The sequence below is a fragment of the Leucopleurus acutus genome (assembly GCF_964270905.1).
Source record: "Leucopleurus acutus genome assembly, chromosome: 4".
NCBI lineage: Eukaryota > Metazoa > Chordata > Mammalia > Artiodactyla > Delphinidae > Leucopleurus > Leucopleurus acutus.
This window is the reverse complement of record NC_139146.1, coordinates 3,437,070-3,464,331: the sequence shown is the minus strand read 5'-3', so window position 1 is coordinate 3,464,331 and position 27,262 is coordinate 3,437,070. Positions and strand designations below refer to the sequence as shown.

At 56.8% G+C, this 27,262-nt stretch overlaps 1 protein-coding gene across 1 annotated transcript in view; it reads right to left on the bottom strand.

Moving 5' to 3' along the window:
- Positions 1 to 27,262, bottom strand: part of ABLIM2 (actin binding LIM protein family member 2) — a gene marked incomplete at its 5' end in the record, with an annotated part of 142,895 nt that overhangs the window by 19,879 nt on the left and 95,754 nt on the right. Inside the window, 6 exons of the mRNA XM_082837689.1 lie at positions 1,887 to 1,948; positions 12,484 to 12,625; positions 13,126 to 13,178; positions 14,150 to 14,269; positions 19,753 to 19,806; positions 20,359 to 20,460. Coding sequence (XP_082693815.1) covers positions 1,887 to 1,948; positions 12,484 to 12,625; positions 13,126 to 13,178; positions 14,150 to 14,269; positions 19,753 to 19,806; positions 20,359 to 20,460 — 533 coding nt within the window. The remainder of the gene's footprint in view (positions 1 to 1,886; positions 1,949 to 12,483; positions 12,626 to 13,125; positions 13,179 to 14,149; positions 14,270 to 19,752; positions 19,807 to 20,358; positions 20,461 to 27,262) is intronic.

The following is a 27,262-nucleotide window of genomic DNA, read 5'->3' as shown; positions in this document are numbered from 1 at the left end:
AGGTGCTGGGAGCCTGGCAACCAAGAAGGGACTCTCCCTAGAGGATGCATAACCCCGCCCCCGATGACGCAAGCCTGGAAGGGCTGACGTTCAGGCTCTTGTCTCCCACATTTTGAGAGAAACCCCAGGACTTGGCTTGGGGAGTGGAACGCCTCGGCAGTGACCTCGGCACTCACGGCCCCGGAATCAGAGCACAGCCGTGCCGGGTGAACAAAGAACGTTCTGACTGGTGCTACTGCCCTCGGGACCCTCACGCTGAGCCCAAGGATCTACGTTCCCCGGCGCTGTGGACTCCTGCTTTCTCATGTCCCCTGCATCCGTCCTTAGAAGGGAATTCAGAGAAGCATGCTACGTGCCATTCCAGCTCGGCCCATTCTGAATAAACGGGGTGGGGGGGACTGGTTAGTGGGATGGGCGGGGTTCCCTCGAGCAAACCATGCAGAAGCACCTGGGCCCCGGACACACACAGCAGCAGGGCCCACAGAGCTCGAGAATGACAGAAAGGCCCGAGGACACCTGCAGCTTCCATGGTGGCGTCCCTGTTCTTGGATGTGCCCCATGGCCCGGACCCTGGATTTGAGGTCTGCCTGAGGGGTCGCTGTCCCCTGCGTTACACACTTGTTGCTGGGACTGCCCCAGGGCAACACACGGGGACTGAGGTCTGAGTGGCTTCTCTTGGGGGGTGAATGGCCTCGGTTTGTGGACAAACCTCCTCCGACCGGGAAAAGGCTGCCTCAATGGTAGCAAGTCTCCTGGGGCTGTGTGTGTGTGTGTGTGTGTGTGTGTGTGTGTCTGTGTGTGTGTGTGTCTGTGTGTGTGTCTGTGTGTGTGCCTGTGTGTGTGTGTGTGTCTGTGTGTGTCTGTGTGTGTGTCTGTGTCTGTGTGTGTGTGCCTGTGTGTGTCTGTGTGTGTGTGTCTGTGTGTGTGTGTCTGTGTGTGTCTGTGTGTGTCTGTGCGTGTGTGTGTCTGTGTGTGTGTGTGTCTGTGTGTGTCTGTGTGTGTGTCTGTGTGCCTGTGTCTGTGTGTGTGTGTCTGTGTGTGTCTGTGTCTGTGTGTGTGTGCCTGTGTCTGTGTCTGTGTGTGTGTCTGTGTGTGTCTGTGTGTGTGTCTGTGTCTGTGTGCCTGTGTCTGTGTGTGTGTGTCTGTGTGTGTGTGTGTCTGTGTCTGTGTGTGTGTGTGTGTTGGGGGGTTGGCGGGGCGTCTGGTGCCATCACGCCCGCTCCGCCTGAGGGGTCCTCACTGGAGACCTAGCAAAGCTGTGGGGAGAGGGACAAACACGAGGGCCCAGCTGCGGGGGACAAGTCAGGCACCACGCTGTGTGGGCTCACGTTGTCATGTCCCCGGATTCAGACAGCTGGGAAGGGGGCAGTCAAGGCAGCCTTCGGCTGGGAGAGAAAGCCGGCCCCTCGGTGTGGCCCCAGTAACGGTCACAGTGCTAAGGGCATCATCAGTGGTAACCACGGTGATGGTACTAACACTGGGGGCCGGGGAGGAAGGGCGCTCCAGGGAAGGAAGTGGATTCTGGGCCCACATGGCTCACGAAACCCCTCCATCCTTTAAGACCCTTATTAGGCTCCAGGTCACAGGAGAAGGACGGCCAGGAGGGCCTTAAAGAGGGTCTGATTCCTCTGGGTGGCCCCGCTGCCCCCTGCCCCCCGACACTGAGGTCTCCCTGGGGACTGGGGGCTGGGGGCAGAGGGGAGGAGGGGTGTTGCCGGGTGGTGGTCTGGCCCTGGGTAGAGCAGCAGGCAGACGTGGGTGGGTGAGCAGGGTCCCCAGGGCCCGTCCTCCTGGCCGTGTGGTCACCAAGCTGTGGGAGCCGCCCTAGCTCACGGTGGCCGTTAGTACGCGTGTGCTGGGGAGGGCGTGCGGGGCCGAGTACCTACCCGGTGGTCCAAGCCATTCTTGCCATGTCCTGGGACAGGGTCAGACTTGGAATAGGGGAACCCTGAAACAGACACAGCACAGCTGTCACGCATGCAGCCAGGTTGGCGGGGCTGCGCAGGTGACATGGGACGGCCCTGAAAATCCCACCTTCCTCATTCGAGACCTCTATCCCCAGGGCACTGACTGAGGATGAAGCCAGGAAGTTGGGGACGTCCCGAAGCCCGCCCATGACACCAGGAACGTCACGGAGCCCGACCCGGCCTGGCAGGCACCTGCATCCTCTGGAAGCCTCTATCACCGGGTCAAGCTCTTCACCTGGCTGACCAGGAGAGCGGGGGGCAGAGGGAGGAAGGGGCCCCCATGCAGGGTAGGGCTGTGCTAACCTGTGCCAGAGGCGGCCAGCGGAGGCCCAGCACCACCAGAGGTGGCCTGCAGACTATTTTTTCAAAACCCTTGAGCTGTTTGCAGTTGGCGGATTTCACATTAAAATCCTAATTTCTAGCTTCTCAAAGGGCCAGTCTGAGACACTGGGCCCTGGATTCCCTGTGGGAATCCCACACCTGGTCTCCCTCCATTGACCATATCCCTGGCTGCTCTGGGGGGGCCCAGGACTTTGAGACCTCCCCAGTGAACCGCTTCAATGCCACGTCTGGAGAGAGCAGAGCGGAAACTCCTGGCTCAGAAGTCCGTGTGGGATGTGCCCCAGAAGGGAGGCCAAGGGGCACAGCCTGGGCCCCCTGGAGGGGCAGGGGACCTCCACCACCCTTAGAAGCACCCTTAGGAGGCCTTTCCCGGCTGCCTGAACTGTCTTTCCATAGCCTGTGGGCCTGTAAGAAGCAGGGCCCATGTCTGCTGCATCTGGGGGTCCCTGTCCCCCACAGCTCAGGCAATAGCACTGGCTCCTGGGAGCCACCGGGCTGCCCGAGGGCTCAGCGGGGACGGCGGGTCCCATCCCTCTGTGTTCACGAGGCTGTAAACCGGAGGACTGAGCCTCCAAAGGTGAGACGGGCGCCGTGCACAGAACTGCCTGTCCGTCCACCCGCCCGCCCACTCCAGGAAGGCCCACTTCTGAACACAGGATGCTGGTCGATCCAGGCGCCTGTCTTGTGGGGTGGAGGGTCAGAGAAGACATTCTGTACAGGTCACACCGTAGGAAAGGCCTCAGCTGGGGACCTGCCTGGGGACTTGTTTGTCCCAGGGTAGTCTGTGGGAATGTTCCAGATGTGGGTTAGGAAGGGCCTTTCACGACATCAAGGGCAGGGTTCTCAAGCTGGTTTTAGCCAAGGAGCCCTCTTGTCACAGGAAATCGATGTGAAAGCTCCGATACATGAAACAGAGGAGAGCGGAGCTGGAGGGAGAGAAGCGGGGCCAGACCTGCCGGGCATCCCTCGCCCCTCCTGGTTGCCCTGGGCTCCGCCAGGTAAGTGACCTAGCCAGCTCCTCCCATTTCACAGAAGGGGAACAGAGGGACCTGCCCAAGGTCATCCAGCCCTGGGACACAAGACAAGGGCCTCCTGACTTACAGTCCTGAGGTCCCTCCAGGACACACCTGCTTCCCAATTTACACCCAGAGCCAGGCACACTTGGGCATGTGAGGCTGTTGGGCTGAGGATCTAAGGGACCGTCAGCTGAGACCCAGGAGCTCCTGGTCAGTTGGGGATGCCAGCGTCGTCTTCTCAAAGTGGCGTCTCCAATAATAAGCTCACCAGCCACGCCTGGGAGCTTGCTACAAAGGCAAATTCTCAGGACCCACCCCAGACCTACAGACTCAGAATTCTGGGGCTGAGGTCCAGCGGTCTGTGACTTCCAAGCCCTCCAGGGCATTTTGATACACACTAAGGCTTGGAAACCCTTAGGGCCCTGAGAACAACTATGCCCTCACCTCCAGCCTTACCTGCTCTAAACCAGCGGTTCTCTACCCGGATGCACTGCAGTCACCTAGCCAGCTTCTAAACTCCCCTGTGCTCAGGCTGCCGGCCTCTGGTCTCACAGCAGGTGTAGAGACCTTACTTCCACTCAGGCCACTTCATCTTCCTCACTCATCAACTATGACTGTCTTCGCTCTTTCTTCTACCTGCCCTGAGTTTCCATATCGGATGGTGTAACAAATTTTGCTTCGATCATCAATGATTTAAGAAACTCATCACAAGAAGGACAGTCTGTTATACTGACCCCTAATTTTAACCTGTTGTGATGTTCTTCCTTTCTGAATTTCCGAGCTCTCTTATCACTTCCTTTCTGTTTGGAGAACTGCCTTGAGCCAAGTACATCTGCGAGTGAAAACTTGTCTTAGTTTTCCTTTGTCCGAGAATGTCTCCATTTTCCATTCATTCCTGAAGGATATTTCCATCCAAGACAGAATTCACATCCACAGCAAATGTCTTTCTGCACATTATATATGTGCCATCTTCCTCTGGCCTCCACGATTTCTGGGGAGAAGTTGGCTGTCATTTGCGTTGGTGTCCCCGGTAGGGAGTATAATATGTCTTTTCTCTCAGGCTGTTTTCAGTATTATTTTTTTCTGTCTTTAGTTTTTGTAAGTTTAATTATGGTGTGTTTTGGTGTGGATTACTTTGAGCTTATTCTACTTGGGGTTCACTCAGTTTCTTGAGCATGTGACGTTTATGGCTTTTGCCAAATTTGTTAAGTTTTCAGGCGTTATTTCTTTGAATATTTTTCAGACCCATTCTCTTCTTTCTGGGACTCCAGTGATACAAGTGTTGTCTGACAGGTCTCTGAGGCTCTGTCCATTCTTTTCTGCTATTTTCTCTCTGCTGTTTAAGTTGGATAATTTCTGTAGTTCTATCTTCAAGTTCACTGATTCTCTCCCCTGACAAATCCCGCTATTCTGTTATTGAACCCATCCAGTGAATTTTTGAATCTTGGTTATTTTATTTTTCTTTCCCATAATTTCCATTGGATTCTTTTTTTTTATAACTTGTATTTCTTCTGGGAGATTTTCTTTTTTTCTTTTTCATTTGTTTCAAGAGTATTTGCAATTGTTTGTTGAAGCAGTTTTGCGATGACTGCCTTAAAAATCCTTCTCAGGATAATTCCAATATCTGATTCTTTTCCGTGTTAGGATGTGTTGATTGCCTTTTCAATTCAAATAGTTATCTTCACGATTCTTGGTGTGATGAGTGATTTTCCACTGCATCCTGGACATTCGGATGTTATGTTGGGAGACCTGGATCCTAGCTAAGTTTTCCAGGTCAGCAGGCTGTCCCTGTGCTTAGGTTTAACATGTGGGGCTACATGGCTTATTATGGGCTGTGAGTCCGAAGTCAGTTTAGTTAAAGTGCTCTTCTGGTCTGCTGCGTCCACCTGGTGTTTCTGGTAGCAGCCTGGTGTGACAGGTGCTTCCCCGGTTGCCCCGTACCCCGAGGTGGGGGTGGGAGACACCAGCCATGGATGGAGCAGTTTCCCTGGGCCTATTCTCTAGGCTGCTGGGTGCCAGGGGGCCTTCTGCTGGGTACCAGGGAGGGCAGTCATCTACTTGGTCACCTTGTCCACTGCATGGGAGGTGAGAGACACTGGTCCCGCATATTTCCTTAAGTTCTCAGGTCTCTGGCCAGTCCACCTTCCTCTCTCTACCCTCCAGGGTTCTGTGATTGTCTACTGCCCTACTGTTCTTGGGCCTTTCAGTTGTACTGAGTGGGAAAGAGCAGGGAGAGATCACATCCCTGGGATGCTATCAAGACCCATTAGAATTGGCCTCTCTTGGGATGGGACCAGCCATCAGTAGATTTCCGAGGTCCCAGGATCCCATGTGCAGCCGCGATTGAGAACCACCCGTTTAAAAGGTCCCCTCACGTACTCAGAGATTTTCTTGACCGTCACAAGCCAAGGCATTACACATGAGCCCATTTTACGTTTCAGGAAGCTGAGGCCTAGTGAAATTAAGTGACCTGTATAATATCAAATTGTTACGAAGAGGATGAGACAATCTCCCAGGACCCTAGCTTCGGGAACCAGTAACCCTATCTGCTCCAGCAGCTCTGCCCTGGTGAGGGCTTGCAGGCGTGGGAGTCTTCTAGGGACCTGCCTGGCCTGTGGCATTGGCTGGCCTTAAGAGTGTGTGCTGTGTGTATATTGGAGAGAGAGAGAAGGCACACAGGGAGAAGGCAGGTGTGCCGGACCTGGACAGGTGGCAGCTGGGTACTCGTGACCCTGAGTTGTATCAGGCCCTGTAACCACTGGACACCTGCCCACGCCCCATGTCCAAGCTCAGCCTAACTAGGCTCCCCGTCACCTCCTCCCAGAAACCCACCCGTGGCAACCTTGCCCTCAGCATTCTGCTGGGATTGATCTTGGGTGTCCTTGGGTCTGTCCGTCTTCTGGGCTGGCTTGTCAGAGGTTAGAGGAGCCACTGGACGGACGGGCAAGGAGAGGCCCCTTGCAGGTGGATGACTATTCCAGGGGCAGCTGCAGGCACACGGCTCATCAGAGCATCCAGGGTGCTTTGTGGATGACGGTCGGGAAGCCATTTCCCTGGGCAGATCTTCGTCAGTTTCACTGGGACGGTGAACGGTTTTCAGTTCACTGATGTGCGAACGTGTAAGCTTGCAGCTGTGTGGCCCTGGGCAGGTTCGGGTCCCCTCTCTGAGCCTTGGCATCCCCGTCTGAGGAAGGAGGGGCTGGGACCCCCTTCAGCCCCTAGGAACATGAACAGGAGGCCCCTTGGGCCGTCTGAGCTTCAGGCTTCAGAAGCAAGTGAGAGGGGTCCACTCACCATGGCTGGCTTGTGGATCTGACCCGCTCTGTGTGACACCCCGGGGCTCCGCCCACAGGATGCCCACGTTTGAGCCCCAAAGCCCGGGTGCCGCCTGCCAGGAGGACGGGAACATCCCCACTTTTACAGACGAGGCGATTCCAAACTCAGAGAAGTTTGCTCTCGTACCCAAGGTCACATAGCAAGTGAGAGGCTAGGATTCAACCCAGCGGGATCGCACCCGCATCTAGCCATCTCTGCTGACCCCTCACGTGATCTCATGCACTCTGTCGCTCCCCCCCAGCCCCCACCGTGCTGGGGCCCACGAAGGAGGGAAGACCTGGGCACCCGCCGCCCCGTGGGCACTCACTGGGGGGCTGCTGTGGGCACAGGGGGAGGCACGGGGGGCCCATCTGGACCCTGCTCCCCAGGAGCTAACAGTCCTCGGGGGAGAAAAGGACACACAGGGTCATAGATAAGGTGCTCCCGGTGGGGGTCGGGGGAGGGGAGACAGAGCTCCCAGGTGGGTGGGAACACCTCAAGACCCGGGCAGAGTTGTGTGTAGGGGGACAGAGGAGGCCCTGAGAGCTGTGACCTGGGACGTGGGCTCCTTCCCCCGGACGCCTGAGGGTCTCAGGCACTGCCTGCGCCCCTGCCCACAAATCTGAGGCCACACCCTGTCCATTTCCCCAGCTGGGGGCAAGGCTGCCCATCACGGGGGGCACAGGGACCTTTGCTAAAAGCGAAGAGTCCCAGCCAGCCCCCAGGGAACGGCAGAGGGCTCTGTCCTGGTGCCCCCCTCTCGCACCTGGAGGTGGCTTCTCCTGGGCCGAGGTCCCCTCCCTGACGTCTGGAACCCTCACTGCTCTTGCTGGGGCCGAACGTGAGCAGGGGGTACTCTGTCCCTCCAGCTGGAGGCCGGGCGGGCCATGCCCTCCCCAGCAGGCTCTGCCCCAGGGGAGTCCCAGCCACCTGCTGGATGCCGGGTGCCGGACGCAAGCCCTCCAGCTCCCTCGGGCCTCTCCCTCGCAGCCTTCCCCCGCCCCCTCCGCTGACCCGAGCTCTCTCATCCCTGGGCCTCAACGTGAAGAACCCACCTTGTTCCTGCCCAGCTGTGAACAGAGATGCCCCCACCCACCTGCGCCAGGACGCCCCGGCCACTCCTGATTCCGCGCCCCCCGCCCCGCCCCTCCCCGACTGCTTGCACCAGTCCTGCTGTTTAGACGGTTCAGGGGGGCCTCCCCATGGCTTATCTGGACACCCCAGTCCCTTGAGCCCCGGCCCAGCAGCCTCCAGTCTATCCTCTGCAAAGCTGCCCGTCCGTGTTTGAACACATAAAACACATCACCTCACCTCCTGCTCACGGCCCTGCCGCACTGACCCCAGGCCCCAGAAGACAGAGAGGACAATTCCCAGCATCATGCACGGACCAGCTGTTTCTGGCTGTCCTCTCCCGCCTCCCCACTGGCTTCCTGTTTCCCAAACTGATGCTCAGAACACCCCAGGACACCCCCAAAAGACTACCTCCCCCAGAGCCCTCCCCCAGCCTGGATGACGGCAATTCCCCTCCTGCCCCGACAGTCCGGCTGAAACCTCAGTCAGAGGCGGCCGGGGCTCTGCTGAGAACCCCTAGGTGCGTCCTCCACTCCGAGGCCAGGCCGAGCCCTCCCAAGGCCTATAGCGCCCTTTGTGACCCTGCGCATCCCGGGCTCCAGCCCTCCCGCAGGGCCCAGCAGCCAGGCTTCGCCTGTGTGAGGAGGGTTCACTCCCACGCCTACCCCTTCAAGCCTGCAGCCCTCAAGCCTGCTCACTCAGCATCTCCCTTCCCCGAGCCATCGGCAGCGCCTGGTCCCCCGACCTGCACGCGCCATGGGCCTTACTTTCTAACGTGCTTTTTGTCTGTGTCCCCGCCTCCTCTGGACCGTCAGCTCCCGGGGCTGGGGTGCTGTCTGTTTGGCCTCTGCTCCGGCCCCAGGACCTGTTCGGCGGTCACACCCTGTCTCTGGGCCTTCTCTTGCTTGTCCAAAAATGAGGGCCAGGACTGAAGTCCCGTCAGGGTGACGCTCATGGATCCTGCCCCTGGGGTCCTCAGGTCCCAATGCCCAGACTGAGGATGGCCAACCCCCCAAAATTCTCATGGGGTTGGCAGACAGCGAATCAGGTCTCTCTCTCTTTCAGCCGTGGACTAAGAAATGTGAGAATGACTTTTTCTTGCCTGGAAGCTCCAGAGGACTTAACAGGGGGTGAGGAAAGCCACTTCTGGCCAGGCCTCAAACCCGCTTTCCTCCTGCCAGCAGGGAAGGAAAAGTGGGACAGAGGTGCTGTCTCCCGAGCTTCACACTGGTGGGCGCTGGGGGTGGGTGACCCAGGAAGCAATCTCGGATCCCAGCCCCAGACCAGGCCCGGACTGGGTGGGCAGCGGGTGAAGACAAGGGGATGGGACTCCACGGGGACAGACACACAGAGGGTGACGTAAAACGGCAAAACCACAGGCCGGGTGGGTGTGCAGTGGTCCCCACGGGACCAGCCATCTGCACTGCCTTGGTCTCTAAGGTGGGGCTTCCCTCACCCCGACCTCCAAGCCCACCCTAACTCCCCTCGCGTGCTGGGATTTGAGGAAGGGCCTTATTCCCTTTGGCAGGGTGGGGTCCTTTCCACGGGTCACTGAGCCCTCAGGGGGCTTTGTCTTACTTCAGCACACCTGTGACCACCCAGAGGGGATGTGGGAAACCTCAGAAGGGAGGACAGGACGTGAAGGGTTAGGAAGGGGGGACCCAGAGGAGCAGCAGGCCGGCCCACAGGGTCTAGACCAGGGGAGGGGGGCCCACACCACCTCGTGTTCTGCTGGGGCAGTGAATCCCATCCTGTAAGGCTCAAGACCCTCTTCTTGTAACAGACACTCAATACCATCCCTTTCCTGTGCAGAAATCAGATTCAGCAATAATATAACCTACTACATGCATAGTCCAGGTAATGCCCTAAGTGTAGCATAAAGGAAAACGAGCTGTCTGTCATACAGTGTGTATTTCAATGACACCTCCTTCGGAGGGGCCGTCAGTGCTGGCTGAGAACCACTGCCATAGCGGAGAGGGATGTCACGCTGGTCTGTCAGTTGTCTGCTTCCCTGGGGAACAGGCACTGGGCCATATTCACCACCTCCTCTCCGCTGCCTAGCACTGTGTTCAGCACATAGTAGGTGCTCAGTTAATGTCTGGTGAAGGGGTGGATGAATGACTGAATGATGAACTCAGTCTCAGGTGAGATGTGCTGATGGTGTCATGAGTGGGATGAGGTTGTGTGTGGCCCCGGAGAGCCCACGGGGGACCCCAGGCAGGCAGGCGGCGGCAGGGTGCGTGTGCACTTGCTCTCAACGGCGTCTTTGCCTGTCCCAGCTCCCTGCACGCGTCTCTGGGTCAGGGGCTGCTCTTCTCGGTCTCCCCCTCGGTGCCCTACACAGCGTCTGGCACAGAGTGGGTACTCAATAAATACCCGTTGAATTTAATGCACCTCAATTCAACAAACATTTATTGAGCGCCCACTGTGTTGAGTGTCACAATCTTACCCTCCTTGGGGCGCTACAGAGGGATGTCCCAGGGATGCAGGCAGGCGTGCCTTGCCACACGCAAACACTTTGTTCAATAACGGTTGTTTGCAAACGAAACTGGTGTCGATGGACTCACAGTTGGGGGCTACATGGTGAGATTGGAAGGAGCCCGAGAAAAGAAGGCGGATGCCCCTCTCTTCTCAGTTTAAGAGTGTGTTCATCCCGTCCAAATGTCTCAAGAGGCCGGCAGATAGCTAGGCACGCCTGACCTAGGCACGACCAGCAGCCTGGGTCCTCGCTGCTATTTCCATGCACATTGGGAAACAAGGCGATGTCACCAGGACAGAAATAAAGGCACAATTGCAACTGTTAAACACAGTGGGTTTCCCATTCAGAGGAACTGACGTCAGAACGTGTAGAAAGCGAAGGGATGACAGAACCATTGTCATGGTCATTGTGAGCCTGCATCCCTGAAGGAGGAGGACACACACACACACACACACACACACACACACACACACACACACGCAGGTTGTTTGTACTTTGCAGGGTTCGCCCCAGTTAGAGCACGAATTCTAGCATAGGCTTTCCAGTTCCTGCCGGCCGGGCGCACCTGGATGGGAGGCGGTCCATTCCCATCCGCGGCTACACCTGCAGCTTGAGATCGGAACACGGCAGCAAGGAACGGGGCTGACAAACAGACCTTGAAGGTGTGTGACTGGCCAAGACACTTGCACAGCCTCCGGGTCTCACAGGGTCCACCGCCTGGGGGACGCCTGGGACGACCGCCGGGCGCCTCGTCCAGCACGTGCAGACGAGGAATCAGCGCACAGAGGTGAGGAAACACGAACGGGTCAGCGCGGCACACGGAGGCCCCCACGGGGTGGCCCGTCTCCTGCCCAGGCTTCTCCCCAGATGGTGTCCCCACCTCCCTAAGCCCCAAGCCACAGGCAGGCCGGAAGGTAAGTGGGACTCCCTGGGGACAGCAGCTGCCCCCCTGAGGAGAGACAGCGCGGGGAGCTGCAGATGCAGGCCCACCCACCTCCCAGCAAGGGAAGGACTGAAGCTAGAAAAGACCACCCTGAGGACCCCAGATAGTCCTTTCCTGGGTGCTCTCGAGTCCCGGGGCTAACGCTTTGGTGTCCTCTGGGGGACTCTCCGGTGTGACCTTCCAACGGGGATGTCAGCCCTGTGCTCCGGCTCTGGGTCCCATTTAGAAAGCAGAGGCCCAGGCGGACGGGGCCCGGGGCACACAGACATCTGCTTACAGAGATCACACACAAAACAACACACGCTTTCTCTGTTTAGACGTCTTCTTTAACAAGTGATCACCTCCACGCTTCTCACCCTCTTCCCACGTCGGAACACACGCACTTTCATTTGCGAGACGGTTTACAGTCACGAGAATGGTGGTGATGACGATGAGCACCTACTACGGGCCCGGCCAAGTGCTGGCTGCACACGTGGTACCTCCTCCGGGTCTCTAACGACCCCGCCGGGCACACAGGTGAAAATGGGGCCCAGCGAGTGGTGAGCCACCATTTGAACTCGGGTCCGTCTTACGGCAAAGCCAGTGTCTCTCCTTGGTTTTCTCACGTCCACAACCATCCCCTCCTGGCCTCTGCTTCCAAGCTAAGCCCCCAGCTCGTCCACAGAAACCCACCCACAGCTGCCGAGACCCAAAGACTCTGCCCACCGTCTACCGCGGGCATCAGACAACAGCTTGCTGTCGTTTCCGCCTGTAATTTACAGCCTCTGGACGTGAAGAATGTTATATGGGGAGTTTGGCCCGGCATCTGAAGGTCACCTCTACTGCAGCTTCACGACCCCCCGGATCAGGCAGATGGGGTCTTTGTCTCCTGCACTCCCTGAGGATCTGTAGTCCCAGCTCCCGGCCCCTCGCCCAAGATGAGCACAGGAGACACGATAATGCCGTTCTCGGCTCCGAGTCTGGACTCGCCCCCCTGGACCATGCTCCTGTCCGCTCCGGAGGGAGCCGGGCCCTCAACTTCCAGCCTGGCAGCCTGCCAGCCCTTTTCCCAAAGGAGCCCAGGAGCCTGAGTTGGCCTTCTGCCCTCTTGCCGGCCCTGGAGAGTTCCGGGAGACGCTGGCGTGGCCCTTGGGCAGCAGGCTGGCTGAATCAGGGTGTCACCAGGGGAAGCCGGCACACGGCTACTGGTCTGCTTCCTACCGGGCTCGCCATTCTGTCTGTGGGTTTGCTCTCGTAGTTTTTACTGAGCAAGGCTTAGATCTGGGGGGGCTGGCTCGAGGTTGCGGGCCCCTTTTCTGTAAGGACTCTCATGCCACACTGACAGCTCCTTTGCTCAAAAGAACCACTCACGTGAGCAAATGTTGTCCCCTGGCATCGTTTGGAGAGGACCTCTATCAGTCCCGCTACTGTGGGCCAAAGACCGGCTGTCTAGGTCTGGAGAGTTGGTCCTAGTGTCTCCGTCCCCCTTGAGCAGCAGCCAGTTGGTCCTCTGCTGAGAAAAAAAACAGAAGTGAATTTTGAGGTCACCTGCAGTGGCATCGCCCCACTTTACAGAGGAGGAAACGGAGGCTCAGGGAGGTCAGGGCCCACATGGCTTCACGAGGGGACAGCAGGGTAAGCCGGCCTTGGGCTCTTTCCACACACACCTACCTTCCTTAAAGACAAGCAAAGGGGGTCGTACCTCTTGAGCCAGGGTGGGCAGGCAAACTCAGCCCACGGGCCAAACCCTAAAATATGCATTTTGATTTGTTTTCCTTTCCTATCAGACATCTCCTTGGTTCTAGACCATGACCAGGTTACACAGCATAGAATGAGGACTTTGGCAGTAGACGTGCTAGTCCTAACTGTAAGGGGGCTGGTGGCATCACCTCTTAGATTTGGTCCCCGTTCCATGTGGCCCTCACTAATCCCTAAGGAGCACAACCTAAGGGGAGGAGCCTGAGGCTTGAAGCTGGAGAAGTCCCCACAGAAGCAGGTCTGCCCCTGCATTACCTTCCTGTTATCCGCGTCGAAACTTCCGTCCTCCCCATCCGATCGCCGCCCGGCTGGAAGGGAAAAATCAATCTGTCAGGGCAGCGCACCATAGATTCTGGGTTTCCATGTGTCAGTTCCCACTTCACAGTCATGCTCAAAGATGGAAAATAATCAAAGAAAAGTCGCCAGCACTCGTACTTTTAAGGGCTGAGGAACCAGACCAGCTGGCGAAGGTCCCCGCAGGAATGTGGCCTGGGGAGTGCCTGGGGCCTCGCACAGGATGCGCTAAATCGAGAGCAGATGTGTGAAGTGATGCCTCATTGACATTCCAGCCAACCACCCTGCGGCCACTCGGCATTTCGAAGAACATACTTTCTATCTTCCAAGTTCAAAGGCACAGAAGGGCCCGGCGATCCAGCCCCTACTGGGTCAGACTCCGCTGGGTGCGTCACAGACATTACTGCTCATCCCCGCCTGACCCATTTCACAGATCAGAGGACTGAGGCTCAGAGGCACGACGCGCCTTTCTCAAGGTCATGGATCAGCGGGCGGCAGAGGCTGGCATTTGAACCCAGGCCGTCTGACTCTAAGTCCTTCCTCTGTCTGCCCCACCTCACTGCTCGCAAAACACAAAAAGGCGAGTGAGCTGTGCCGCTGGGAGAATTCCACGCAGAGCAGTAGAGAGGGGACAACAGACAACCAGAGGTATGCTCTATGGGGCAGAGCAAGCAAACGCCTGTTATTCAGCAGACCATCTAGAGCTGCGCCAAGAGGTGTCTGTACTCTCCATCTGCCTGGTTTGGGGTGGGGGTTGTCACCCAGCCGGGCTGACGTTATCTCCAACCAAGCATGAGGAGCAAAGCACACGAGGGCAGGTTGACGGTTCTCAGCATCCAGTTCGGTAAAGACCCATCCTGTGCCTCCCAAGCTAAACCGCTGACCCCCATGCAAGGAACGATGAAAGGAAAGACCCCAGGGTCCTTCGCCACCTGCCACGGAGACCGAGGCCATAGCGAGGACACGCCAAGGGTGGGCTCCTTACCTGCAGCCTGCGGAGGGCTCGGACCTTCTAGCCTTTTGGAGCACCCTGCCTTGTGCACCACCAAGGACAAGACTGACATCAGGCCCGAGAGCTTGGAAATTGGGGACTGGGCTACAGGACCTTGACGAGATAAGGCCACGAGTGAAGATGGTTCTGGATACACGGACATTTCATTACTCCCGACGGCCACCTGTCTCTCCGTCTCCCAGGAGAGACAGTGGTTTTCAACGTGAAGATAAAAACCCTGCCGGGTCTACTTGCAGAGGCAAAGTGATGACAAGCCTGCGTGCGGGGCACCGTGCAGGAGGGGCAGGGAGCAGGGGGCTCAGAGGGACGCATGCCCGTCAGTGTAGGCTCTCCTGTTTCCCGGACAACGGCTGTCGCCAGGCGGCGGAGCCTTGAGCGTCTGACCATACATCGGCCGGGACTCTTGGCGGCGGCGCTGTCGCCCCAGGGACATCGGGCCGGCGGCTACCTGGAGCTCTGAGACCACTGCCCTCGTCCAGCCGAGAGAAGGCCTCCAGGGCCAGGTCTGCTGGTAAAAGTGAGCTAGCTGGATCCTTGAACAGCCCGCAGGGGCCCCCGAATGGACCAAATGGACAGCCACACGGGGTAATTTGCAAATGCAAAAGCAATTAAGTGGCTCCCACCAAAGGGCTTTTGGGAATGTGAGATCCCAGGAGTTCAGATCACAGCGTCCCTCCTGGGTCCGAGGACTTTCCACAGCCTCGGGGAGCCCATTGGGCCAGACAAACTCTGCCTGTAGAGCTACCTCAAGGCTTAAAGAAGGGCCCCACCTCCAAAAAGGGGGATATCCCACCAAGATTTAGCCAGTTTTCTCTGCCAACGCCACCAGCTCCACGAGGTGTGCACAAGCTAACCAGACTCAAACCAAGGGCTTTCCGGAGCCCCAGTCTCTGCCAGTCCGCAAAACACCCAACGGATTCTCTCGAGAAACGGAGCACGGCCAGGAAAACAGAGGAACCCGGAGCTTTGTGTTATTTTCGGGCTGCTTCCTTAACAGCTCTGAGCCTCAGTTTCCCGATCTGTAAAATGGGCAAATGACGACCCCCCCCCCTCCAATTTACAAGGATCGCATGAGATAACACGCAGGTGCTGTCACATGATGGGGAGCTCAGCTTACACGTTTGGAATATTAGGAATAAAACGAGAGGCCCACCGGGCCGCTAATTTGTAACATGCCGTTTCAGAGTCTCGGGAAAAGACAGATCAATTCAGGACAAGCAGAGAAGTCGAGTTGCGTGTGTCTTTCCTATCACACAAGGCAGCTCCTTCCGAGCCCTGGGAAGTATTTACCAGTGAGCACCCTTTTGGGAAAGGCTGACGTCCGACTCCCTGCGTCCCTTGGGACCTTTGGAGGGAGCGTCCCAATGAGAGGGGGAGGTCTCTAATTTTCTTTCTGGATACAGGGCCATTCCCTTTCCTTCCATCCCCAAACCAAAAGGAGACTCGACCCCACTACAAAGGAATCCCAGAGACACGTGAGATGTGATTAATTCCCGTCTTAAACCAGGCGCCAAAGAAAGAGCTGAGAGTACAGGCTACACGGGTCGCCTCTCCCGTCTGGCGTGGGTGGGCAGCTCTGGGAGGTGGGAGCGAGCCCCCAACCGTCTGCAGGTGTGGGAGGTGGTGAGACGCCACCCCTGCTTCTTGGGCCTGCGTCTCCGCACACACTGCCATCTGACGGCTCACGTGCGCTTACCAAGGAAACAAAACGTCTGTCCCTGCAGCTGGACAGTCAGCTTCCTGGGAAATTTGGGGGAGACATTACTTTTTCCTCTTGAATTCATTTTAAACAGTCTAAAAACTGGGTCAGCTTCACTCCATTGAGAGGAAAGTCCCTGCTCTGTGCCAAGCATCACGGGGCCTCATGCAGAGCCCCTCGAAGCCAGAACTCCGTTCTTCAGAGCGAGAGACAGAGCTGGCAGGGGAGCGGCTGCGGCTGGAATCCTGTCTGCCTCCCAAAGAATCCTGGGTTCAACACTGTGATTGATTCAGGACCGTTCGAAAGACACCCAAAATGTCCCCATAGCAGCTGGACCTGTAGCGGGTGGTGGGAGGTCCCCCGCACCCCACCTCCCAGCGCGTCCAACGCCTTCCGCTGGTCCTGAAGCATCTCTGCCCGACGGGATGTGCTTCTTCCTTCCCTTCCTTCTTCCCCTTCCTTCTTATTTCCCATTCAGTTCTTTTGCTTCCTTTCTTCTCTTTCTTATTCTTTTTTGAAGCCATTAAATTGTAACCAAGTAGAATTGGAACTAAGGTAGTCTAAGAAAACACTATTGGTCTCTAATGATGCAAAATGATGTAAATTAAGAGTGGTGGGTTCAGGGGCCACGCAGACCCGGTGTGACTTGGCCATTGACGGGTCACTCTGCGGCCCTGGCCTTAGTTTCCTTGTCTATAATAATACCTGCCTCAGGGCTGTGTTGCGATGAAACCCCAGCACGTGCGATGCATTCAGTGGCAGCTCTCTGACTGCTAATCCTAAACCTAACCCTGGTCCTCAACGCCAGGGTCCCACCCCCGCTGAGCCCCCAGGCCTGACCATCTTCATGCTGGCGGTTCATTTCCCAAAATCACCAATGGGACTAGAGCACCAGAGAAAAAACCAAAACCAAAAAACGACAACTTTTGATGAGTTGGAAATAAAAAGTTGAAAAGTAAATACATTAATTAAAAAGCATAACATTTTAAAACTCACTGAAAATATTATCTTAAGCTAATTAAATGGTCCAGGAACTCGACATCATCACCCGGAGTTTGTTTCCGGAAAGTCTGGCTATTAAAAGGATGGGGGGCTTCCCTGGCGGCGCAGTGGTTGGGAGTCCGCCTGCCGATGCAGGGGACACGGGTTCGTGCCCCGGTCCGGGAAGATCCCACATGCCGCGGAGCGGCTGGGCCCGTGAGCCATGGCCGCTGAGCCTGTGCTCCACAACGGGAGAGGCCACAGCGGTGAGAGGCCCGTGTACCGCAAAAAAAAAAAAAAAAAAAAAGGATGGGTTCTCCTGAGGTGATCCTGAGGTGTGTGCTTCTCTCCCTTGACAGATGAGGGGACGGTCAGTTTGCTGAGATGGGGGTTGGTGGCTGGCTGCACATGGGCTTTAAACACACACGTGCACACGCGCACTCACGCATGCTCGCACACATGCATGCTCATACACATGTATGATGTACACATGCATGCCCCCCACCCCAATGCACTTCTGCCCGGATATGGTCCAGCTCGATGGGGCAAATCTTGTAAAATTAAGACATCTCAAATCTATTGGAAATCAAATGCATCCCATCACGTCTATTATGTCCTTAGTTTATTTTTTTGGCCATGCCACACGGCATGCGGGATCTTAGTTCTCTAAGCAGGGATGGAACCCAAGGCCCCTCCCGTGGAAGTGTGGAGTCTTAACCACTGGACCGCCAGGGAAGTCCCACATCCGTTATGACCTGACGGTTGTCTAAGGAAAGCTGGTGGAGAGGACTACACAGCACCCGTGAGCACTCACTTCATTCATGGCCCATTTATAGTCAAGCAGGGACAGACTGCATTCATGTTCATCCCCACGACGTGGCTGAACGCGTGGCAGAGAGCAGGTGCTCTATAAAGTTCATTTCATAAAATAATCAGTAAACCCACATTCTAGAATGCTAAGAGGGTTTGGGTCATTGTTCAGGGTTCGGTCAAAGAGGAATTCCCTTGCCTTTGGATAGCAGAGGTGTTTCTATCCAGATTAAAAAAGAAACACAAAGATTGCCCCTGGTAAGAGTAAACCAGGACTTCCCTGGCAGTCTAGTGGTTAAGACTCCGCGCTTCCACTGCAGGGGGCGCGGGTGCGATCCCTGGTCGGGGAACCGCGATCCCTGGGCGGGGAACTAATATCCCGTGTGCCGTGCGGCATGGCCAAAAAAGAGAAACCGAATCTCCACTCACGATTTGGTTATGTGTTAGCTAGTGGCTGATAAAAGGCCAAGTCAGTCAGTCCTTCCCGTGGACGCGGACAGCACGCACAGCCTCCTGGCGGCAGTATGGGCGCCACGATGGGAAGACACCACGCTGCGCCTGCTCATGCCTTCCTGTGCCTCAGTTTCCCCACTGGTAACACAGGGAGCTACTCTGGACCACCTCTGAGGGCCCTGGAGTCTACGCGTCCCTTCCTCTCCGATCCCTCGGGACGATCTGTGCTCCCTGCTTCTCCGACTGAGAGGCAACGGTGAGAGGCATCGCCTTGCGGAAACCCAGGAGTTCTCATTCATCTTTTTCTTTCTTGGGAAGAGGAAGAAATACACAAGGCATAGGGCCTATTGCAGTCAAGGAGAAAATTATAAAACACACAAAGCCTGTGCAACTAGAGCACGGATTTGTCAGTAAGTCACAGAAAACACACTTTTACAGATTCCACCCAACAGCGTCCATCCAGTTGTCAACGGGGGACATGGCTGTTTTTTGGGTGCATCTGGACAAGGTTTTTAAGTATGGGGATCCCTCCTCCCATCTCTCTAGTGTCTTAATAACAATCTCCATCACGTGCACCGCATTCGACAGTTTAGAACATGATTCCACGTTCATTATCCCATCCGGTCTTCACAACCAGCCTGTGAAAAGGGCCGAATGGAGGGTCGGTCCTGTTTTGCAGATGAGGAAACAGAGGCTCAGGATGGTGAAGCAACAAGCCCCAAATCACCAGAAATTCTGGGACGAAACAGAGGTGAGACCTGGAGCCTTCTGTTCCCTGTGCACCTGTCCCCTGCAGACTCAGGTGGAGCGGAGGTGTCTGGTCACCCCTGAGAGGGAAACTGGGGGGCGAGAGATGCCCTTGGAACCAAGCATCTCCTGCCCCTATTTGCTGATGCAAGAAATCCCTTTAACCAAAGGCTCAGTCATTTATTCTATCATCAGAAATTCTCAAAACACAGGACTTGGGCTTCCCTGGTGGCGCAGCGGTTGAGAGTCCGCCTGCCGATGTAGGGGACACGGGTTCGTGCCCCGGTCCGGGAAGATCCCACATGCCGCGGAGCGGCTGGGCCCGTGAGCCATGGCCGCTGAGCCTGCGCGTCCGGAGCCTGTGCTCCGCGACGGGAGAGGCCACAACACTGAGAGGCCCGCGTACCACAAAAACAAAAACAAAAAACAACACAGGACTTAAATTCTCATGGAGGAATAAATGACTGATTCTGGTTTGTCCTGTTTTACAAAGACCAGGCTGCGTCAGATTGTGGTCCAAGCACCTCCGTCCCTCATCATCTTGGCTAAAGTCAGTCTGGCTGCCTCTCTCAAAGTAGCGTCCCTGAAGCCACACACCGAGACCAGCTCCTGGTTACAAATCCCCGTCCCCAGCCCGGCCCACGTGTGTTAGCCCCGGGTTTAGACACACAGAGGTGTCCTCAGTAGGACACACCCTTTGCTGTAATTTATGAAGGGGCCTCTCGGGAGCCTACCGGCAAATTTGCACCTAACGTTTAGACTGCGGGGCCTCCGAGGTACCCTCCCCATCACGTATCAGAACACAACAACGGGAAGCATTCAGTAGCAAAGGCATTGACAGACATGCAGGGCAAACACAGCAGCAGAGGAATCCGGCTGTATGTACCATGCTGCTTGTAGATGGGGGGTTTCCTATAGATGTTATCTTTGACGCCAGTGTCTGGGAAAGAAGAAAGAAAAAAAAAAAGGAGAGAACAGCAGGGTGAGCAAAGCAAATTGTGATGGTTTCCATCCTACCGCTTTTGTGTGAGCAGCAATCCGTCACCCAGATTTAGGGTCCCCAGCAAGGATCTGGCTCCCGCCCCGGAGCCTGGCACCCAGGCCTCACAGCCCACGTCAGCCTCGCTCAGCCCCGACGCCACCCGCCGTGTGAAGGGGGGCAGAGGGACAGAGGCGGCTGGAGCGGGCGTCCAGCGACGACTGTGACCCGGTCAGCCCCCCTCTCTCCAGCCCGTTCTCAGGGGGGCAGCCACGCCTCCCTGGTGTTTGTGGAGATTCAGGAGAAACTCAAACACGTGCCAGTTTGGGGATGCGCACACCCATCTGCGGACTTTTAAAGCATCTTGGAATTTAGGGGTGAGGGAGACGGGGAGGCTCGGGGACCACGCCACCCCCGAGAGGCACGGCAGCCCGCTCCCACCCCCCTGCCCCGACAGCTCAGGGGCGGACAGACGGTCCGCCTGGCGAGCGGCCGTGTGTCCTGGGCGCCTACCTGGGACGTGGAAGTGGCGAGGAGCCTGCTGGTAGGTGGAGGGGGGAGGCTTGTTGTCTGAGAGCACGGAGAGGCTGGAGGTGCTCCGGCCACTTTCACTGCCTCCAGACGGGAAAGCAAAGCCGGCAGACAGAAGGCGGGAAGGGAAAAGCAGAGGAGAGCATTTCAAGCATGAAAGTGAGCCCCTCTCCGCTGCCCAGGGAGAGGGACCCTCACCGACACCTCCAGGTGGGCCCCACGGCTTGTTAATCCAACCTCGAGGGACCCCCTTCGCTGGCCCCGTGGTGAGGGAACAGGTACGCCCAGGCCAGAGCCCGTATTGGTTCCCAGTTCCTGCAAAGTCTGGCCTGGCCGTCGGCAGAGCTCCCTCTCCTTGGGACGGGCACAGCCCACTGCTGCTCTGCCGTGGCTGCCACTGGAACCCAGAGAGTCACAAATTCACCAAAAGTAAGCATCCCCCCACGCCCACGTCCTGAGTATCCTTGCGTAAAAAGATGCGGATTTCTTGGAGAATTCACAAACTAGCCATTCAGAATCGGGATTAAAGGGCTAGAACGCATCTACATCTGTCCTGAAGAGCCACTGAGTAAGAGCCTATCAGCCACAGGAGAATAAGAGACCACTGGTGTTAATCAGATGCCACGTTCCCAAATAAAGCGATTTTTTTGCCCAGTTAAACGGAAAGAGTCCTCGGATTCCGGCCCCGAGTTCTATCCCGTCGGGACTGTCATTTCTGTTCTGCGAACAAGGTTGGATTATCAAGTCACAAATTTAGACAGCCGTGGCCCCCCGCCGGTCCTACCTGCCCCCCCACGCCTACTGAGGGATGGGGTGGTACACAGGGGGTGACGGGCGTCGGACACGGCACGAAAGGCACACGGCTCCTTTAGCGAGACACGCAAAGGCACAGCGCATTTCCTCCCCTTTAGCCCCAGGAAACCCTCGCCGCGTTATGTGACAGCTTGGCGAAGGGAAATGGACACCCCTGACGTGAAAATCCCCCCGGTTGGGAGCCGCAGGACCCCGAGGTGACGTGGTGATGAGGCAGAGTGAGCGCTGGAGGTGGGCTAATGGGGGGAGACGCAGGAGCCGGGCTCGTGGGGGACGCTCTCGCCTGGCGGAGGGGTGCGCTGAGGGCAAAGGGGGGCCCGCGGGGCGGGGTGGGCTCAGCAGACCACAGCCACGGCCTGAACCAGGCTGAGGCCACACGGGGGCTGCTGACTAGGACTTGAGCATCTCCCTGGGTGCGGCACCAACTTCACCTGTCGGCGTGGACGGAGCTTCCGGTAGATGACTGCCCCCCTCTTCGGGGCATGAACCCTGCTTTTCCCTTAGCTGCCGCCTTCCAGCACGGCACAGAGCCTCCTGGAGCCCCACGCCAGGCCAGACTCCTGCACCCGGGGAGACCACACCCACGGAAACGTAAAGAAAACCTCAGATCCGTTCCGCCGGCTGTGGCTCGTGCTTCTCCAGGGGCAGCGGAGCACGGTGGAAGCAGGGGCCTCACATTCATCTGCTTGGACCCTGGGGCAGCCGAGGACGCTCACTTAGGGCGGCACCACTGTGCCGGGCACGTCTTGACCCAGCTTCCAGTGGCCTGTTTCTCTCCACCCCTGCCCAGGTGGCTGGAGTCTCTAACATGTCACGGGACTCCTGCCCACCCCCCCGCCTCAGTCCCCAGGCCCACCGTGCAGTGTCTGACCTCACAGGCAAGACTCGTGTGTGCGTGTGTGTGTGTGTGCGCGCGTGCACGCACATACGCGCACACGTATCTGAGGAGGCCCACGGCTTTCACCAGGGTCAGGAGGCACCATGCGGTGGCCACACTGGGCTCTCAGGCCCCCCTTACACCTGCCATCCAGGGGCCTCTACACCGGTCAACAAACTCTTAAGACCTTGGACCTGACCCAGGATGCCTCTGCTTGCCTCCCCTTCTCCCCCATCCCCTTCTGGACTTCCTTTCCAACCCTCCCCACCTGTGCAGACCCTTCCTAGGTCAAGGCTCAAGTGCAAAGCCTTCCCAGAGAACAGAGCCCAGCTGACCATTCCCTTCTCTGGACACACACCTGCCTGCCCGTTCACCGTGTTGCTAAATGATCATCAAATGCACCCTCACACAGACCCTACATGGGGCCTCTTGCAGCACTTTGCTCACGACGGCCCGGCGGCCACGCCACCACGACTGCCTTTTGCAGGGGCCGGTGTCCTGGTGAGGCCCGGCCTCAGGTGCTGCTCTGAGGGCCAGCTTCTCCCGTGGGCCTTGGGGGCAAAACCCCCAACCACTGATGTCACCGGGGATGGGGGAAAGCCAGAGGTCACCCAGCTGAGCGGCAACTTTGAAAAGGCACGGAGCCCCTCGGGCCAAGGTGCGTGGCTTCTCCTGGAGATGGGTCAGGACCGAGGCCGCTTCTGACCTCTGCCAGGGAGGGGCCCTCAGCGTCCTCAGGGAGACGCGAGGATGCCGGGAAGGGGACCTCTCAGAGCCGGGGAACCCCTGGCCGGTGAGCGGCCACCTCGCCTGTTTGTCCAAATTGATGCCTTGTTGCAAAGCAGCTCCGGGCTGCACGGAGCCTTCCTGCGGCCCCCAAGTCATTCCCGCCGTTACTTTACGCACCACCGGCACGTTGCCACGCAGGTGTTGTCTAAACGCCTTACTTTATTTGGGTTTCACCCGTTTTCCCCTTTTGTATCTGAGGATCCGTCCAGGACACCAGGCGACACTGGTCCTCACGCGTCCTCAGGCTCCCCTGGGCTGTGACCGTTCCTCAGACTCTCCTTGCGTTTCACGGCCTTGGCAGTTTTGAGAAGTGCTGGTCGGTGTTTCGCAGACAGTCCCTCAGCTGGGGTTCGTCGGATGCTTTTCTCATGACTGGACGGGGGTCACGGTTTGGGAGGAAGAGCACAGAGGGGAGGTGCCCCCCTCCCATCACGTCAGGGGCACCGCCATCCACGTGGCCGACCACTGCGATTGACCTTGACCCCGCGGCCGAGGTCGTGCTGGCCAGGATTCTCCCCGTCCAGCTCCTCCCACACCCCCACTCTGTGCTCTTTGGGAGGGAGCCGCCGTGCACAGCCCACACCTGACACGGGGCGGGGGGGCCCTCCTGGAGGGTGGAGGGTCCGCGTGAATGATTGGGGATTCTTCTGCCGGGAGTTTGTCTCTTCTCCCCCAGTTACTTATTTATCCAATCGTTCCTTTATATCGGTGTGGACGCGCGGACGTTTGTCCTTTGCTTTACGATCCAACACCGTGTCCTTCATTCTGCTGCTCAGCTGTCCCAGCTCTGCCCTCGGGAGCCCCCTCACTTGCTCCTGGGGATCTGCTCAAGGTGACCAGAGGCGAGGCCAGCCCCCAGCCCCTTGCAGGGACCCCATGGGCCACCAAGACGTGGGTGGGTTTCCACCTGCCCCTCTCACTGCCACGTGCCACCTGAGTCAGCCAGAGCCACCAGGTGGAGGGCCCCAGAATGGGGGCGAGATGAAGAGATGGCTACGGGCGCAGCGGGTGGGTGGGGGAGTGGCCTTGACCTGAGGTTCCGCACCTGCAGCCCCTCCTCTCCCTCTCACGCCCTGTCGGGAGCAGGCTCGCCAGTCACTTCCCGTCACTGCCCAGCAAGACGGTTTTGGCAGCATCACTTCCGCTTGCACGCACCTGCGGTCCCGCGGCCTCTGCGCCTTAACAGCTGAGAAGTCAGTCTTAAACCCGACACTGTCCTGGGAGACACTGGGGACTGAAATTCATACTAAAGCGTAAACGGCTGTCACTGGCACCTACGCTGCACGCGGGCCCTGGCAGGAGGGTGGCCCCAGGCACCAGGACACGGTGGGAAGGCGTGTCTGAGATGGGGGAGGGTGGGAAGGAGGGGCACCTGGCCAGATCAGGGCAAGCGCTGGCCTCTCCTTGGTGAGCCCTCCACCCACAGTGCCGTCCAGAGGGAGAATCTCCACCTAAGGAGCCAAAGAAGCTGAAGATGCTGTGAGGAGGGACCAGGGAAGGCTTTTCCGCAGAGCGCGGGTGGATGCCAGGCCCCGTGACCAGCTGAGGAGAAGGCAGGTGGCCCTGGGCACAGCTGGCTGCAGAGTGCCCACGGGCTGGGATGCGTCAGAGCCCGTGGGCCTCAGTGAGAGGTGTCGGGGAAGAGTGGTGGCCCCAAGGCCAGCAGGTGGACGTACCTGGTGAACGAGGGCCTGCCTCTGGGCTCTGCCCAGCGACCTGTCCCTGAGCCTTGGTCTCCCCAGGGGTGAGTCCTGGCAAAAGGCCGGGGCTCCTGAGGTCACAGACGGCCCTTGAAGTCAGCAGGGGGCAGAGCCGTGGATGCCAGGCTCCCCTGCATCCTGCACCAGAGAGGAGGACAGGGGGCTTTGTCTAATTTCTGAACAAAGAGAACTGGGACCCCGAATAGCCAAAGCAATCTTGAGAAAGAAAAACAGAGCTGGAGGAATCAGGCTCCCCGACTTCAGACTATACTACAAAGCTACAGTAATCAAGACAGTATGGTACTGGCACAAAAACAGAAATATAGATCAATGGAACAGGATAGAAAGCCCAGAGATAAACCCATGCACATATGGTCACCTTATTTTTGATAAAGGAGGCAAGAATATACAATGGAGAAAAGACAGCCTCTTCAACAAGTGGTGCTGGGAAAACTGGACAACTACATGTGAAAGAATGAAATTAGAACACTCCCTAACACCATACACAAAAATAAACTCAAAATGGATTGAAGGCCTAAATGTAAGGCCAGACACTATAAAACTCTTAGAGGAAAACACAGACAGAAGACTCTATGACATAAATCACAGCAAGATCCTTTTTGACCCACCTCCTAGAGAAATGGAAATAAAAATAAAAATAAACAAATGGGACCTAATGAAACTTAAAAGCTTTTGCACGGCAAAGGAAACTATAAACAAGGCGAAAAGACAACCCTCAGAATGGGAGAAAATATTTGTGAATGAAGCAACCGACAAAGGATGAATCTCCAAAATTTACAAGCAGCTCATGCAGCTCAATATCAAAAAAACAACCCAATCCAAAAATGGGCAGAAGACCTAAATAGACATTTCTCCAAAGAAGATATACAGACTGCCAACAAACACATGAAAGAATGCTCAACATCATTAATCACTAGAGAAATGCAAATCAAAACTACAGTGAGATATCATCTCACACCAGTCAGAATGGCCATCATCAAAAAGTCTACAAACAATAAATGCTGGAGAGGGTGTGGAGAGAAGGGAACCCTCCTACACTGTTGAAGGAAATGTAAATTGATACAGCCACTATGGAGAACAGTATGGAGGTTCCTTAATAAACTAAAAATAGAACCACCATATGATCCAGCAGTCCCACTACTGGGCATATACCCTGAGAAAACCGTAATTCAAAAAGAGTCATGTACCACAATGTTCATTGCAGCTCTATTTACAATAGCCAGGACATGGAAGCAACCTAAGTGTCCATCGACAGATGAATGGATAAAGAAGATGTGGCACATATATACAATGGAATATTACTCAGCCATAAAAAGAAATGAAATTGAGCTATTTGTAGTGAGGTGGATGCACCTAGAGTCTGTCATACAGAGTGAAGTAAGTCAGAAAGAGAAAAACAAATACCGTATGCCAACACAGATATATGGAATCTAAAAAAAAAAAAATGGTTCTGAAGAACCTAGGGGCAGGACAGGAATAAAGACGCAGATGTAGAGAATGGACTTGAGGACACGGGGAGGGGGAAGGGTAAGCTGGGACGAAGTGAGAGAGTGGCATGGACATATATACACTACCAAATGTAAAATAGATAGCTAGTGGGAAGCAGCTGTATCGCACAGGGAGATCAGCTCGGTGCTTTGTGTCCACCTAGAGGGGTGGGATAGGGAGGGTGGGAGGGAGACGCAAGAGGGAGGAGATATGGGGATACATGTATACGTATAGCTGATTCACTTTGTTATATAGCAGAAACTAACACACCACTGTAAAGCAATTATACTCCAATAAAGATGTTAAAAAAAAAAAAAAAAAAGAGAGAGAACTGGGGGCCAAAGCAGTCAGGAGGGAACCGGAGCAGAGCCCTGCCCACCGCGGGGCCAGTGCCCACCCGGAGCAGACCGCAGAGCACCGTGCCCCCTGACTCAGGGACACCATTGGAAGGGCTATGACACTTAGAAATGTGGTTTCTAAACCACATTTTGGTGGGCAGTGGGGTGGGGGCCTGCCTGCCCCACCTGCCCCCAGCACAGGATGGAAGGAAGGGCCGCGTTGCTCCTACCTGAGGTGAGTGGGCTGCCCTCCCCTCGGCCTCCCTCCCTGGCCCTCTCTCATGTGGCTGGGGACGCGGTGCTGCAGGCCGGGGGCAGCTGCCCAGGGGGCCCGTCCTGGGCTGAGGTCGCCTGACGCAGTAAGAACTCGAGGTGGAGGCTCCTAAGGGGCAGCGTCTGTGATGGCCCCTGCCCCAGCCTGGAGGGACGTAGGCAAAACCGCCTCCAGGCAGCCAGCCCAGCTCACAAGGGGCTGCCCCGGGGCGCGAGGCTGGAGCAGCCAAGAGGGCGAGGGTCCTGCCGTCTGGCCTCGCCTCTGGGCCGCACCTCTGCCAGGGACCCCAAAGCAGGGCCACATCAGGCGGGAGGAAAGCCCTGTGCTCTTCTGACCTTCAAGCAAAGGAAGAAGAGGCATCTCTCCTTGGTGACCTGCTGTGACTTGTCTAAATGTCAAATTCACTCCAGTTTGCAGTGAGTCTTCTGTCCACCTCTGGGTGAGGGCACACTCCGGCCACGCGACACCCTTGTGCCACGCAGGTGTGCAAGAGGCCCTGTGGGCTGCTCTCCCGCTCACAGGATTTTGGGCTTTGCTGCTTCTCAGAAGAGTCAGTACGTCCAGAACAGGCCATGAGCTGTGGGGA